Source organism: Alnus glutinosa, chromosome 13 (genome assembly GCF_958979055.1).
Source record: "Alnus glutinosa chromosome 13, dhAlnGlut1.1, whole genome shotgun sequence".
NCBI classification, from domain to species: domain Eukaryota; kingdom Viridiplantae; phylum Streptophyta; class Magnoliopsida; order Fagales; family Betulaceae; genus Alnus; species Alnus glutinosa.
The window spans coordinates 21,859,543-21,876,601 of record NC_084898.1 but is presented as its reverse complement, the minus strand read 5'-3'; the positions used below and the strand labels follow the sequence as shown (position 1 = coordinate 21,876,601).

Sequence of the window (17,059 nt, the reverse complement as noted above, 5' to 3'; positions counted from 1 at the left end):
TAAACAAGTTGAACGAGTCGTACTCATGTCAAGCAAACACAATCTCTTTTTTAACAAGTTATGCAAGTCGTGTCGTGTCACTCTTTTAGTTAAACAAGTCGTGTTAGGATTAAGGACTTCGCACAATTAATTAAATAAGTCGTATTCATGTCGAGTTATTTATATTTTATTCATGACTCGACACAGCATGGTACAAACCTAATTCATGAAGTCAAATAGTCACCCATACTTAAAACTCATAAATATTGCAGAGAAAAAAAAAATCACATTTGTTAACCATTTAGATATGTTTGAGATCGTTAATAGACTACAATAGTTAGTTGGATTTTGACAAGTATTTCACACAATTTTTCCCTAAATTCTCTTTGACAAGGGAGCAAGTTTAAGTGTTTAACATAAGAATGCTTTTATCGTCACAAGCTAGCTCTCTCTTTGGATGGAGAGCTTTGGACAAATACAAAATGCATGTAGTAGGACCATCAATGTAGATGGTAACAATTGAGAATAAGAAAATGAGTAATTGTATTTTATATGATTGTCATATAATTGGATTACGTGTTAGTGAAAATAACCTTTAGATCGGTAAGGGGTTGTAAAAACAAAAAATCAAGAATTGATATTCACTGCCAGATTATCCTAATCGTATAATAGTCGTCGAAACTATAATTAGCTTTCAAGGAATTTCCAAATGAACAATTTCAACGAAATCTTTCAATTTCTTATTTAACTATGTTCAACTTTATGTGTTCCTCTATCCGTAGAATATATTGTATGTACAGAAATGGTTATAACAGAATTTCTGTTATTCGTATTAACAATTACTCTAGGAGGAAAGTTTTTATGTGGTGCTAATGATTTAAGAACCATCTATGTAGCTCTAGAATGTTTCAGTTTATGCTCCTACCTATTATTTGGATATACCAAGAAAAATGTACAATGTAATGAGGCTACTATGAAATATTTACTCATGGACAGGACAAGCTCTTCTATTATAGTTCATGGTTTCTCTTGGCTACAACGTTCATCCGGGGAGGACATTATACTAAATATATTTGTATTAGAAAATACATACAACTTGTAAGATTCACACCGAAGGTGCCAAATAATATAAATTTTTTTCCCCAACCAGGCTTCGTGGAAACTCTTTAATATTATCTTTTCCTTATTATGTCGTTTTTCTCCCTCTCACTGTCGTTAGCCTATTTTGTCGTTTTGATTAGAATCGAAGTGACAAGAGTCACAAGACATCGGTGACTCACAAGTCACAACTAGCTTATTTCCTCCCATTGGGCTCACTCTTTTGCTTTCTTTTCTAAAGCAAACAGCATTGTCCTTTTTCCCTCTCCCCCTTTATCATTTGTATTCGCTTTATACATATAAAATAAAGATATGTGGTCCTTTGCCTATCTGCCGCGAAGATAACTAACAAATTTTCACGTCAAAGCAATCAGAACTTGACACATGTTATATGCCTAAATAAAAAATATTATTATAATAAAACTTAAATTTTAAAATCAAGAAAAATAATTTAAAAACTTAAAAAAAATAAAAAAAAGTGACTTGAGTCACTCCTTTGGGCCTATGGGGTGGCCGGCCACCCCTAGGGCCGGTTTGGAGGTAGTTCGAACCACCCCCAAATGGCAAAATGAGGGTGGCTGAAACCACCCCCAAGGGCCTTGGGGTGGCGTGGCCGCCCTCGTAAGGCTAGGAGTGGTCTGGCCATTCCTAATGAGCCAAATCCCTACATTTTTTTTTTTGACTCCCTCGTGGTGGTTTCAGCCATCCCATACCGGCCCTGGGGGTGGCTTAGCCACCTACATTGGCCCAAAGAGGTGGCTCGAGCCACCCCTTCATTTAAAAAGAAAAAAAAATTAAAATTTAAAGATTTAAGGTTAATAAGTTTTTTTTTTAATAAGGTACATGACACGTGTCAAGTCCTGATTAGTTTGACGTGGAAATCAGTTATTTTTCTTGACAACAGATGGACGGAGGAACTATTTAGGTATATTCTTATAAGTTAGGTACTACTTGTGATCGAAAGTGAATCCAAGTTGGAATAAAATAAAAGTAATCAAACCTGGTAGACAAAAAGGTATTTGAACCTTATTTATATTTTACTTTGATATGTAAACATATAATTTAAGAAATTATAATTTATTTATTTATTTCAGATCAGTTTTTTTTTAAAAAAAAAAAATAATAATTTATTAATTTTGAATTGTTATATTCGTAAGATATTACGCATTAACAAAAATAATTCAAAAAATACAACAATAGCCCTGTTATAATTTAAAATTAAATCTATAATTTGAATAAATAAAATTATAATTCAGAAAATATAAATGAATAAAATAGAATTTATCTTAAATTAAAAACTTCAAATATACAAGCAGGCCGCCTTATCTAGTATTGGGTCTACTAAAACACCTGGTCCAGATGGATTCATATCTCTCTTCTACAATAAATATTGAACTACTGTTAAAACTGTTGTGCTTCATAGCATTTTTTTAAACATAATCATATGTTGAAAGGAACATAATCATACTTTCATTGCTATTATTCTAAAGCAACTTGGTCCTTTTATGGTCACTCACTTCAGACTTATTATTCTATACAATATTATTTGCAAGATTATCTCAAAACTTATTGCAAACAAGTTCAAATCTCTTTTATATAAATTTATATCACTTCTTCAATCAGCTTTTGTTCCTGCTCGCAACATTCAAGATAACTCGATTATGGCTTATGAACTCCTCCATATTCTTAAATCCAAAAATATACGAGGAAGTTTAATGGCTATCAAGATTGATATGGAAATAGCTTTTGATCGTATGGAATGGAACTTCTTGCTGGCTATCCTAGTCAAACTTGATTTTCATCCTGTTTGGATCAACTAGATTCATATATGTATAACCTCTACATCTTTCTCAATTCTGATTAATAATAACTCTTTTTGCCTATTTACTCTGGCTCGTGGACTTCAACTGGGAGACCCCCTTTCCCCTTTTCTATTTATTTTGGGTATTGAAGTTCTTTCTCGTTTATTTCAAATGAATAAATCTATTGGTCTTCTTTCAGGTATAAAAATTGCTAAAAAAAAGGATTTTCAAGATATTATAGACAAGGTTTTACATAGAGTTGAAGGTTGGAAGGCCAAATCTTTATCTCAGGTTGGAAGAACTGTGCTCATTAAATCTGTGGTAGCTACTATCCCCTCTTATGTTATGAACACTTTTATGCTTCCTATCTTCATCAATGCTACACTTGACAAAATCTTTAAGGACTTTTGGTGGGGTTTTCCTAAAGGTAAAAATAGAAATGTATCATGTATGGAAATCTTCCCCCCCCCCCCCCCCCCCCCCTTCTTCTTCTTCTTCTTCTTCTTCTTCTTCTTCTAAATGCATCCTACCTCTTTCATTTCAAAAGGTGCTTGCCATCAAGTTAACCAATTCTTCAATCTTCCAATTTGGTCATCTTCTTGGATCCCAATCCTTTCCTCTTTATTTTTAAATCTTTACCAAAATAGCCTACTAATTCCTCTTTCCATTCTCTTTGCATTTCTGATTTCTTCTCCTAATCATCTCTTAAATGGAATTATTTTCTTATTAATTCCATTTTTGAACCTATTTCAGCTACTGAAATTCTTAAAATTCGCATTTCAGTTTCCTCCCATCCTTCTTATATTTGGACACTATCTTCTTCAGGAAAATTCTCTACCTCCTCAGCTTATCATTCCCTTTTAGTTCTTCAAATTTCCTACTACTCTCTTTGTTTTCCCATCAACTTTTGGAAAAATACTTGGAAATTAAACTTAAGTGATTGTCTCAAACTTTTCATTTGGAAAATTGCTTGGAATATCATTCCCACTACTTCCCTTTATATATATATATATATATATATATATATATATATATATATATATATATATATATATATATATATATATATATATATATATATATATATATATATGTCAGTGACCCTTGTTCTCCTGTCTTTGGAGAAGCCTTAACTGCTCAATTAGCTGCTTCGCTTGCAATCTCTCTTTATATCGATCGTTTCATACTTGAAGGAGATTGGCTCATTTTTATGAGTAATGCTACACATCATCTCCTTATCTTCCTTTTGTCCCCCCAAAATTAATGTGACTCTTAAAATCACCATTGAATTTTTGATATATCACTTTTAGATTTTGATCCAATGGTGATTTTAAGAGCCACATCAATTTTGGGAGGATAAAAGGAGGACAATGAGATGATGTGTAGCATTACTCCATTTTTATTATGGTTCTACATAATCCTCTCATCATTCAAGAGTACTAGAGAATTTCTTCTCTAATTTCAAATATTAATTTCAAATATTACTAGAGAACCACCCCTTTTTAGTTTTGTTTAAAGTCTTTTCTTTTATTGCTCTTTTGAATTTTATGTACCTACAAAATATATATACAAGCAGATCAATCGCAACCCTCACATTTATTACCCTCCGAATTTTCATAGAATTAATCCATTACTGATTATTACACTCATATTTTTAAGAGAATAAAGAGAAAAATATTAAATAGCCCATTCAACTAACAGATGATTTTAAAATAGCTCTATGAATTTTTAAGTGTGCTAAAGTGACCTATAAAACAATTAAGTTGTGCTAAAAAGACAAATTTTTTTCAATAATACTCTTATTATCTTAAAAACTAAAATAAAAAATTAATAAAAAAACTATTTTTTAAACAAAAAAACGAAAATAAAAAAGGAGGGGGGTGGATTAATAAAAAATAAAATAAAAATTATTTTATTTAGATAAATACAAAATCAATATCTGTAATTGGCCTAAATTACAAATCGCTCATTGCGGTATAAAAATAATTTAGAGGTCATTATAGTAAGCCAAAATAACAATTTAGTTTCTGCAGTCAAAACACATGACAGATTTCGTTAGTGTTCCTGACAGCACCAATAAAATGATGACATGTGTTACTTTTAGTAAAAAAAAGAAAAGAATACAAAATTATTTCATGTGATTTACCTAATTTATAATTAACCATCTATGTCAAATTCTGTCAAGACACTTGACAGATTCCGTTAGTGTGCGATGTCAGTGTTAATAAAATGATGACACGTGTCATTGTTAATAAAAAATAAATATATATAAAATATGTAAAACTAAAAGTTAAATAAATTGTAAATTTAAAAAAATTAAAATCTTTTAATTAAAAAAATAATAAAAAAAAACCAAAGGGTGGCTCAATAGGCACCCTCATTGGTGGTTGGGGGTGAGCCGTCACCACCCTTAGGGGCCACCCCTCACTTCGGGTGGTGCACGACCACTCTTAGCCACCCCTAACCAAGGGGTGACTACCGAGCCACCCATTAGTTTTTTTTTTTTTTTTTTAATTAAAAAATTTAAATTTTTAAAGTTTTTAACTTGTTAGATTTTTTTTTTCTTGTTTAAAAAAATACTTCTCTATTTTTTTTTCAAAGAATAATGGTATTATAAAAAAGAAAAAGAAAAAAAAGAAATGCTGGCTATACACTCTCATCCTACTCATATCCTACCTTTGTCTACATGGACCAATAATATTGTTAAAAAAATTAGGGTTCCACTACATTCTCTCTACTATCTCTCACATTATTGGTCCATATAGACAAGGTTGAGATATGAGTGAGATGAAAGTGTATAGTGAAACATTTCTCATAAAAAAAGGTGGCATGTTTGGCACACTCTAGTAATTTGATGTGTCACTTTAGTACAATTAAAAATTCATGTGTCTATTTTAAAATCGGCTATTAGTTAATGGATCTCTTTTATATTTTTTCCGAGAATAAACTTATGCATACTAACTTAATGAAAATGTATGTGAAACGAACTTCGAATGAAAAGAAGTATTTTCTCATTTATGATATAAAATAATTTAAATTTAGGGTTAAATACCTTATTGGTACCTGTGGTTTGAAAACTTTGTTTTTTGTCCCTTGCACTTTTATTCATATCACAGATAATACTTGTGGTTTGGAAAAAGACGAACTTGGTACATTTGTCTATTTTTACGTCTAATATTTAACGGCCTGCCACGTGTCAACTAGTGAATGTTGACACGTGGCACAATATAAAAAAAATAAAAAATAGGAAATAAAAATCTTGAAAAATTAATTAAAAAAAATTTAAAAAAAGAGAGGAAGGGTGACTAAGCTACTCCTATGGCCAAAGAAAACAAAGAAAAAAGAAAAAAATTGTGAGGGTTTTGGCCCTTAGGGGTGGTCGAACAGCTCCAATGGCCACGAGAATAGTTCGGTCACCTCAATAGTCAAAAAGAATAAAAATAAAATTATATATATATATATATATATATATATATATATATATATATATATATATATAAAAGAGATTTTTGATCATTGGGGGGTGGCCAACCACCCCCAATGCCCAAAGCCATCCTCATGGGCCATGGAGGTGACTCGATCACCCCTAAGGGCCGAAACCCTCACTTTTTTCTTTTTCTTTTTCTTTTTGGCCGTAAGGGTGACACCCCCATTTTGCCCAAAAAGAGAGCGTAGCCGGCCCCCTTTTTTTTTTTTTTTTTTTTTTTTTTTTTAAGTTTTTTATATTTTAATTTTTTTAAAGTTTTTTATATTTTAATTTTTTAATTAATTTTTAAAGATTTTAAATTTTTTTATATTATGCCTGAGGGTTGATACGTGACAGACCGTTAAATATTAGATGAAAAAATAAATAAAGGTATTAAATCTGTTTTTTCTCAAACCACATGTATCTGTGATACAAATGAAAATAACATAGGCAAAAAATAAAGTTTCTAAAGTATAAATATCAATAAAGTGATTAACCTCTTAAATTTAAATTATTATTTTTAAATTAAATTAAAGAATTGTTTCTTTTATGATTTTTTAAAATATAATTATTTAATATTAATGTGATGATATATATCCGTGTGTCTTGTCACATTCAGACGATAATTAAAATCCAACCCCAAATGTCAAAACACCTGTCTCCTCCAATCAAAACCAGCTGTGATCACACGTTTCGAACCCTCCTGTAACAATATCGTTCACCTACTTTGAATAATCGAGCGGTGGGCCCATTCGTGTTTTGCGTTTCGTCCAAGCAAAAGGAAAGAGGATAGATGCAGAGCCCATGATTCTGAGGCGAAGACCGCCGACTGAAGGTCCGTAGTCACCCCCTGATTGTTTACGCCGTTCGTATCCGTCAATCCATACGATTCCTCTCTGTTTCCTCTGAGTTAGGACTTTTCTCCTGAAAATCAAACCCTAACCTCCAAAATTTTCACTTCTCGCAAGGTAATTTTGGTTTCCTCTCTTGATCTCCCTCTGACTCCCGAAATTTCTGCTCTCTTGTTGCCTGGCAGGGTTTTGAGCATTTCGGAATCGATTTTTTTTCGTTGTATGGGTTTGATTCTGTTATTTGTTTAATTTTTTGGACTTTTGTGTTCGGAGGCTGATTTTGTGCTCAAATCGAGCGGATCGGGGCCGGTTCTGGCTGATACGAGTTTATGGATCGTTGTTGTTGACTTTTATCAGTTTTAGAATTGATTCCGGTGAAATTTTCTTGTTTTACTGGATATTTTTGCGCGTTTTGCAGAGAGATTGTTGTTTTCTTTCTTCTTTTTTTTTTTGCACAAAAATCCTATGTTTGATGCGTAAATGTTTTCGTTCTGTTTCTCTTTTTTTTTTTTTGGTTTGCAAATATAATTTGTTTGGAATTTGTGTTCGGAGGCTGATTTGTCGTTCAAATCCGGACAGATCGGGTCCGGTTCTGACTGATACGAGTTTTTGAGTCGTCGTTGTTGACTTATATCAGTTTTAGAATTGATTTTGGTGAAATTTTTTCATTTACTGCAAAATTTTTGTATTTTCAAGTTTGCACAGAAACGTGTATTTGATCTTTAACACACGGATTTTGTTCTTTTTTTTTTCCTCAGTAAAACGAATTAATATGTTGAAATTGTGATGGGTAATTAAGTATTGTTTGGTTGCAGAGAAACTCGAGGAAAAGAAAGGGAAATTTAAATTTCACATCTTGTAACCCTCGTGCCTTTTTAGGTTGTAAAATACGAGTTTTGCTTAAAAAAAGTGTGATTTTAAACCAAATCATAGAAAATGTTTTGTTTGGGTGTGCAATTTTATAAGAAAAATTATGATTGGAAAAACGTAGAAAAATCTGTCTTTTCAAATCCCTGGCTAGGGTCTACTTTTTTTAAAACGCACGATTTTAAAAGTTTAAATGCCATTTTACTAAACGCTTAACTACTTTTTTAAAAATCGCATTTTAAAATCTTTATTTTTAAATTGCACATTTGAAATTGCAAATCCAAACGGTTTCTAAAAAAGGTTTTGTTTGTTATATCTTTTTCTTTGCACTTCTCTGTTTTTAAGACAAAAACATTAGCGTTGTTTCGTAACATTTTTTCCTTCTCCCTCTTATTTTCTCTTTTCAAAACAAGAACATTAACAAATAACTCAATACACTAAACATTTAAAACTACTTTCACTTTTATGTCACATTATAACACTTTCAAACAAAAAACGCTTTCTAAAAAGCATTAGCAAACAGAGGCATTAACATATAACTCAAAACACAAAACACTTGTAAAATATTTAAAACTACTTTCACCTTTATCTTACATTAGAACATTTTTTCAAACAAGAAAAACATTTAAAAAAATTAACCAATGGAGCCAAAGACTTATGAATAGAAATAATTGAAAACAAGGGTATGTTTGCTAATGTGTCTTTGGATTTTTTTTTTCTTGGATTGAAAAAGTATTCTGACGCGTATGAAGCTAGGACATTGTTTTTAAAGTGTTTTTCTTGGTGGGGTTTACATTTGAAAAATGTTTTCTATATAGTATATCTGAGAAACCCAAACACTTGCTTATCTTGGGAAAACCCAAACAAATGTAGAGCTTTATTTGTGAATAAAGAAAAAAAAATTAAAAGGAGAGAAAAAAAAAAGAGGTCTCCACTAATCTCTCTCTCTCTCTCTCTCTCTCTCTCTCTAATTTTTAAGTAACGCTTAGCTCTACAATAGTTAAACACCTGTTTTGTCAAAATATTCTTTCAACTACTTTACTATTTTTTTTTTAAACAACAAATTAGCTGTTACATCTTCAAAAGGTAAGCACATGTTTTGTCAAAACATTCCTACAACAAGAGAATAATATAGATTTATAATTTTCTTTTTCTTTTTTGAGGAGTGAATTGAGTTTTCAAAATATTCCTACAACAAGAGAATAATATATAGATTTATAAAAATTGTTTGTTTGTTTTGTTTTGTTTTGTTTTTTTGTTTGTTTTTTGTTTGTTTTTTTGTTTTTTTTTTTTGTATTTTTTGTTTTGTTTTGAGGAGTGAATGGAGTTTTGACTTGTTGGTTAATATATTTGTTTTGAGAACAGAAATTGGAAAACAAAATTGAAGTTGAATGGTAACTTTTTTATTTGCTGGTCCTCGTTAGCTATATTTTTTTCGGCATGTAAACTGAGCAATAGGGCTTTTATTTTCTGTTTTGGGTTAATAATTTGAAGATGTGCTTTGGGTGTTTGTTTTGTGCAATACTTTTAGTTTCATCTTTGTTAAATATTTGATAATATAAGTTTTAGTTTATAGCATTATTTATTGTCACCGAAATTATCCATTTGTGTGGGATTTAAGTGTTGAGACATTATTGGATGGATGCTATTATTAGGAGCAGAGCTGTTTGGGGCTGTAGAGTAAATAAGGAAGTGGCGTTTCTTCTTTGAGTTTGATAGAGTTAATGGAGAGCATGAAGGTGTACATCAAAGACAACAGCAGTTTTGGGTATGTGTTATTCTTGTGGTTAATATTTATACAGATATGTAAATTTTCTTGACTTTTTAGCAGCCATGTTGACTTTTTAAATCCAACATTTGCAGTATGTTGACTTTCATTAATTGGTGTTTGCATCTAGTTTGTTGCTTCTGTTTATATGTAATATTTTCCTGACTCTCTGGTCTAAAAATACAACCTTGTGAAACAAAATTTTTTGGCTTGAAGATTGGTAGTTGATAAAATGTTGTAGAGTAATGAACTATGCATTACACACATCAATATACGATGCATTAATGGTCGAGTCTAATGAATGTGGGTGTGCATATATATATATTTATATTTGAGATTTGATTGTTTAAGATTGTAGATAAGGTTATAGGATGTAATATAAATAGTTCATTTTCTTATAATAAAAAATCTAATATGATTTATTACAAATTCAAGGTTGATAAAATTTTTATCATTAAATAAAAATTTGTTTATCTATTTAACGCTAATGATAATTTTTTTTTTTTGAGGAATGGGTAAATTAATTGTTTCCATTAAAAACAATGAACAAATTTTAATTCCTTCGTATAACAAATGAAGTTTGAACATATAATCTAGCTTGATGGTAAGCTCAAGCTCGGTTCATCCTTGAAATAAAATTAAATGATCGAAAATTAAACATTTAATACTCGGCTTGATTCAGCTTAATTATAGCTCTATATACCGCCACCGCCACCACCTCCAAAATGCTACTCTTATCTCCTGCTGTAATACCGCACTCCCCCATTCTTCCTTGATCGCAGTAGTACCACATGAATCAGAGCCATGATACCACAGCCACTCTATGAGCACACTGTCTTGTCTCCTGTCTATTGATTCGTGTATCTGTTTCAGGATTTCATTAATTCACAGACATACTCTAATATTTTGGTGGTGGGTTAATATATGTTGGTTTATATATGATGGTTATTTATGGATCACCTAATTTTTGCCAAGTTTTTTTTATTTTTTTTATTTTTTATAAATTTGAGAAACATGATAATATATGTCATCGTAGATATTCTAACTAGTTTCTATTTTTCAGGGTTTGCCAATTATCTGAAATGGTACAGTTACTTTCACTGGTTTAGAGCTAGAGTTGTACTTTTCTTGTATAGTTAAGCTTTTAGATTTAGACTTGCGCACAGATATTGATCAAGTAGTTAGAAATGGAAGCGAAGATCGCAAAGGCGTTGGATAGAAGCAGGAGAGTTGTGCGTGACTCAAAAAGAAAGCGGGTAACCCAGTCTGCTAACTATTTGAATGGAGTTAACCGAACAATGTCACCACAGTGGCACACCTCAGATATCTCACAAAATAAGCTTGCCAAGCGAAGGAAATTGGATGGGTGTAAAAGCAAGCTCAAGAGCTATGGGTCTCATTTTGGAAGATCCTTAAACATATGCTATGAAAATTTTAGGAAAACTGGCACGCCAAAGCGTTTACTGTTTAATCAGAATGGCAAATGGATTGATTTTCCTCGGGGTATTGTTGATATGGTTAGAGGAGATTTTCAGGTAAAGAAGGCTGCTATGGAGGTTAATTTAAAAGGGCATCCTTTCCTGCTTGACTTTTTGCATATGTTTCGGATGGACTTGAAAACAGGTTCACGACAACCCATTGCTTGGATTGATGAAGCAGACAGCTGCTTCTTTCCAGAAATTTATGCGGATGACAACGAACTCTCTGATCTCCGTCAACTTGAAAGTGAGAAATATCAAGACCCAGTGTTTGAGGAGTCCAATGGGTCTCATGAGATCAAGGTGCAGCTGGAAATCCAAATAAATGGAGTGGATCAATCTGAGCTGAAGGAATGTAGTGGGGAGTCAAATGCTCTAGTTAAGCATATCCAAATCAATCATAAACCGGCTAACAACCAATATGTTATAGATGTTGAGGATAGTTGCAATAGAGAACCTGATGCAAAAATTGCTGAGGCTGTTGAGGAAAATAAACAGATGGATGCAGATTTAGTCACAGCAGCTGTATATAAAAATGAATTTGATTGTGATTCTGTGCAGAAGATGTTCCTTACGGGTATGAGTGCTTTTGGTAGTGCTGACATTGTTGAGATATACCCTTGCTCAAGTACTTCGATGCAAGCTCGTTTTGAGCTTTTCCAGAAGCAGGTAGAACTAACCCAAAATTGTCGTGGGGATGCAAATGTTCGATATGCTTGGCTTGCTTCATCTAAAGAGGAGCTGCCTACAGTAATGACACATGGGCTTGGTTATTGTCGACCTTCAACAATTAAGTCCATGTATGGCATTGGTATTCATCTTACGGCTGCTAACAGCCCTTACACCAGGTTTGGAATTATATTTTCCAGTCTACTAATTAAAATATGCAATTGAATTGGTAAATTTTATAGTTTTAGCAAGAATGATAAGAACTTTGTGCCATAAAGGGAAACCTTTATGGTGTTGTGCTAGCAACCTCCACGGGAGAAGTTAAGACTTTTCTGTGGCCTGTGGGTTGTCCCCTTTTTTGACTGCAGCTGGCCACCTCTTCTTCTGGCAGTTTCTCTTTTATCAGTTAAAAAAAAAAAGAGATAAATCTGGCAATGTATTCCACTACATTAAGGTTTGTATAGTTACCTCATAGCGGTAGGTGTTCCTTTGTATTACTTTGAATGTTCTTCCGCTAAAGGTGAGTCAACCTGGGTTGTTACCTCTCCAGGACTTGCACTGGGCTGTGGCTACCCAACTGACTATGAGTAGCAAGAGGCTGTATTAGCCTTGTATTGTTGGACATCTCTTCCTTCATTTTTGGTGTGCTCCTATTTGCTCAATGGTTTGACTCTGTTACTTTGAGGATTGAAAAATCTTGTCATTAATCTGATTGTTATTCATCTTTTTGTTATTGTTTGTTATTCTTTCCATCACACAATAAATGGAAAGTTACAAATGACATGCATTTTAAAGAAACAAGCACCCTTCCTAAAAAATGCCCTTAAATGAACCAAGAAAAGTGGGTTCATTTTTTTTTTTAAATAGAAGTTTAAAATGTACTTGGTTCAAATTTAAGAGTAATATGAGGACTTAAATGGATGAATAGTTCCATCTTTGGAATTGTGTTGATTTTGTGACTTCTTAAAAGGAAAATTACCTGATCTACTGTGGGTCAAAGGGAGCGCATTGTGCTACTTTCCTTAAGAAACACATGGGATTCGCTACTATGGATTGTTTTTATTTTACCATATTACTTGACAAAAAAAAAAAAAAAAAATTCTTATGGTCATTTCTCATTGTCAATGTCATATTGCTATTTATATTTTAGTTATTTTTCTGATGTCTTCAGAGAAGAATTTGACTTTTGTTTTGATTACAGTGCAAGTAATTGTGATATTGACGAAAAAGGGGTACAACACATGCTATTTTGTCGAGTGATAATGGGAAACATGGAGGTTGTTTATCCTGGAACTAGACAATACCGTCCTAGTGGCATGGACTCTGATAGTGGAGTGGATGATCTTGAAAATCCAAGGTTTTATATAATCTGGACTATGAATATGAACACGCACATTTTTCCAGAATTTGTTGTCAGTTTCAAGATCTCTTCCGAAGCTGAAGGTGAATTATCACTCCTTTATCGTGCTATTTAGTTTCATGATTATTTCACTTTTCCTTGACATAGTGTTAGAACTTGTGTTCTTGCATTATATAACTTCCTTTTTCCTACTAGCTAGGTGGCTTCTCTTGTATACTCCCTGTGTACCTGGAGGCGCCTTAAGCTTTTTATGATATCTCGATTACTTAGAAAAAAAAAATATGATGGACATGCTACCTATGCAATTGATCAGAACTGAACTAGTTGATCAATTGCCCAGTTTCTGATTCAAACTCGTGTGGAGAAAGTTTAGAAGTATTTAGTTTTAGGAAACAAGGCTTCATCCATGGATCGTGGATATCTCCTCTTGGTTGGGCTTTGTTACATTCAAGAGATGATTCTTCACTGCAACTACTGTTCATTGAGATAGCCTGCTGTGTCTTCTGCGGATGCTGTATGGATGCCATGATTTTTTTCTTGGATTTTATTAGTACTTGAGCACTAGTACTTTATGTTGTCCCTACAGGGCATTTGATTGGGAGTGAGACGAAGCATGATGTTTCAGGGATTACTACAACTTGTCATGTGCCTCATGGCCAACGATTAGTGTCTCCAGCAGTTGATGTGGTAGGTGTTTAATTTATTAGATGGTTCTTGGTTTTGTTTATACTTATGTAGGACTTTTATAATGTTATTAGATATGGTTTTTTTGATAAATGAAATAGAAAGTTATACTTAGTATATTAAATGCTAAACCAACAAATTATATTGCTTTCAAGATCGAGCAATACTTGGATGCATTAGAAATCCAGAATGAGAAAGCGTTGCTTGAAAATAAGTGGATAGTAAACAGTTTATTACTTTCATGTATTCTTTGTTGTCAGTTTCAAGATCTCTTTCAAAGTGACTTGTATTATTTTGAAAGCAGTATGACAGCTTTAAAAATTCATGTGAAGAAGCTTGCATCTAAATTATCAAAAAGACCAAAAAAAAAAAAAAACTGACAACAAAGTGAAGAATAATACTCTTGTATTCATTGTGTTAACTAGATACTTGTGTGTGTGTGTGTGTGTGTGTAGTTGAGGTATTTAATTTTTAAGACGCATGTCTGCTGTTGCAAATTGTTTCTCCTGTTGACTGATTATGAACTTTTTTTAAAAAATAAAAAATAAAAAATTTCCTTATCCAAAAGACTATTTTCTTCTTAACATTGTTATTTTGATTGCTTGTTTAAGCTGAAAAAATAATTGCTGTCATATTTTTTTTTTCTGTTGTGGTCAAGATTTTCAAATTCGTGCAGGTGTTTGATTAAAAGGCACCGTTACTACTCTTGGAGTCCCTTTGACTAAGGATCTTTCCAGCACTTATTTTGTGCACCCTAGTAGCTTTAGGTGATTGTTGCCATGCAAATTGTTCCCCTGATATTTGAAGCATAGACTTTTGACTAAATTGGAGAATGCATGTATTTGATCTTTGAACCATTGTATGAGATTTCAGTAACCTTTACTTTCTCAGAGATCATGAGTTAAATTACTTTGTGGTTGGGATTATTTGTGCTGATGTCAGTGATGATTCTTTTTAGAGTTTGCAGCATTTGAATTTTTTTTTTTTGTGCGTGTGCGCAAATTTGCAAATCCGCTTGGATGCCTTTGACAAATTTAATTTGTTCTCTCTCAGGAGAGCATCAGTCAACCAATTTCAGAGTCTGGGAGATCTGGGGGGAAAGCTGCCAGCCTGGGCTCAAGCACTACAAGAGCTCCTAAATCTGCTTGGATGCCTTTCACAATGTTGTTTGATGCTATCTCGGATAAAGTTCCTTCTACAGATATGGGAAAAATTAATACACATTATGAGGAGTTCAGGGTACGCATAGTCTTCTGTTTTATTAAACTATCTTCTCCTAGTTGTATGTAATTTTTTTTTTTGAATATATGTCAGGCAAAGAACATAGGTCGTGATGAATTTATCAAAAGGTTGAGATTGATAGTTGGAGATCCTTTGTTGCGGGCTACAATCACGAATCTGCAATGCAAGGTATGAGTGGTGTTTCTGTAATTCAGCTGGTTTGAAACGTTCTTCATGTGCACTTGGGCAATGCGGTGATTACTTATTGCAAGCAGTATTTTCATTATGGGTATTCAAAATTTTGAGCTACTATGAACTGGAGAGTGGAAATGCTATTCGTAAAAAACAAAAGGATTTGAAGGGTTCTAATATTTGACTTCATCTCATTCTTTGAACAGAGGAAATGTTTTAGTTGTTCTGAGACAAATTTATTTGTCCGATACTTATTGTCAAGCTAGGCCAACTGCTATTAGTTGTTTTTGGTGTGGTTTATTTGTTGGTAGGCTTCATTCGCTTTTCTCTTTCTACTTATGTGTTTCCTTGTATATCCCCAGCATATTAAGCGACGCCTTACGCTTTTTTAATGAGATTGGTTTCTTATAAAAATTAAAAAAAAAAAAAAGAAAAAGAAAAATTATTTTCGTGTTTTTTATATTTTAAAAAATCTGTTAAAGGCATGACTTTCAGATTTGATTGTAAATGACATCTGAATGATTTGTACTTTGCTGTGCATGATTAGCATTTTGTGGACATTTCCTATGGTGGTTGGACAAAAATATTGATCAAGTATAAAGTCATTGAGTGGTGTAAACTAGAGCATTCTTTTTTCTTTTCTTTTTTACCTTTTTGATTGAATGGCAGTGGTAAGCCAAGTAATGGATATTGCCCATTTTGCCCATGAAGGCCGGTGACCGGTTTTGTTGTAAGCTATTCAGCTGTAGATGATGTAATTGATCCTTCATCGATGTTATTGAAAGGGATTTTGGTTAGTAGTATAGCGAAGGACTGAAGTTACAGGACAATTATGGCTGAGACTTGATTTAGTTTACAGATCACAGATAACATACAAAGTTAGTGGTCATTTGTGCATTTTCTTCCCAAGTGTCAAATGCAGCCTTTTGAGCCACTATTTAAGGTCCATTAATTTGACTTCATATTCCGCCGGAGTCATTCCAATTTTAATATAGTAATTCGTATCTTCTTGCTGGCTGATGTAGGTACCATCAGAAGTGCTGGCTGAAAAGGTTGCGGATACTAAAAATGCGTCGACATGAAGATGGTCTTAAACCTGTGTTTTTAAATGCTAGTAGTTTTCGTTTTTTGTTCATGTTAAAAGCTCTCTCTTACATTTTAAAGTTAAACATGGGACTTGCTGACGCTTCCGCAAGTTGTGTAGCTTTTGAATTATGTTTGTGTATGGTGTTGCCAAATGTGGATTATATTGTTTTTGAGGGTGGATTAGTTGATATTTCGTTTGTGTTGGTAATTGTCTCCTGCCTTAAGTGGCACAGATATCACTGACGAAGAGTCAAAGAGTGCTCCTAAATCTCTCGTCTGAACTTACAACGGATTCTTTTTGGTATTCAACGGGGTTCCGGGTTCACGGACCTGCATCGGGCTATAGGTTCGTGTTCAGAATTATGGCTGGGAAATACTTCTTCTAAAGCTGCATTGTTCTAGTTATTTCATTAATGAAAACATGTAAATTTGCAGGAGAGATGGTGAAGGTAGCGTTGCCGTATATATCTGCATATGGTGCTTTCAAATTTTTGGTATGATTATTTGATAAATGCCATTTTTTTTTTCAAAAAAAAAA

At 32.8% G+C, this 17,059-nt stretch overlaps 1 protein-coding gene and 1 long non-coding RNA gene across 3 annotated transcripts; both read left to right on the top strand.

Moving 5' to 3' along the window:
• The first annotated feature begins 7,105 nt into the window (after positions 1-7,105).
• LOC133854175 (inactive poly [ADP-ribose] polymerase RCD1-like) lies at positions 7,106-16,724 on the top strand. Of its 2 annotated transcripts, none has more exons than XM_062290247.1 (8): positions 7,106-7,313; positions 9,719-9,831; positions 10,895-12,157; positions 13,180-13,421; positions 13,925-14,025; positions 15,076-15,261; positions 15,337-15,432; positions 16,461-16,724. In XM_062290247.1, exons 3-8 carry the CDS (start codon positions 11,019-11,021, stop codon positions 16,515-16,517), a joined length of 1,821 nt encoding a protein of 606 aa, XP_062146231.1. In that variant the 5' UTR covers positions 7,106-7,313; positions 9,719-9,831; positions 10,895-11,018; the 3' UTR covers positions 16,518-16,724. The 2 variants fall into 2 exon arrangements, with proteins under 2 accessions (XP_062146231.1, XP_062146232.1); XM_062290248.1 differs by lacking the exon at positions 16,461-16,724 and adding an exon at positions 16,105-16,400.
• LOC133854176 (uncharacterized) lies at positions 12,164-12,780 on the top strand. The gene is made up of 2 exons (XR_009896785.1): positions 12,164-12,432; positions 12,529-12,780. It is a non-coding gene; the product is annotated as an uncharacterized LOC133854176 (long non-coding RNA).
• Positions 16,725-17,059: the final 335 nt, after the last annotated feature.

Excerpts from the sequence above, each read along its gene's own strand:
- LOC133854175 (XM_062290247.1), top strand. The coding sequence starts at position 11,019 with ATGGAAGCGAAGATCGCAAAGGCGTTGGATAGAAGCAGGAGAGTTGTG. Across the intron at positions 12,158-13,179 it reads GCTAACAGCCCTTACACCAG|TGCAAGTAATTGTGATATTG; the intron begins GTTTGGAATTAT and ends TTTTGATTACAG. Across the intron at positions 13,422-13,924 it reads GATCTCTTCCGAAGCTGAAG|GGCATTTGATTGGGAGTGAG; the intron begins GTGAATTATCAC and ends TTGTCCCTACAG.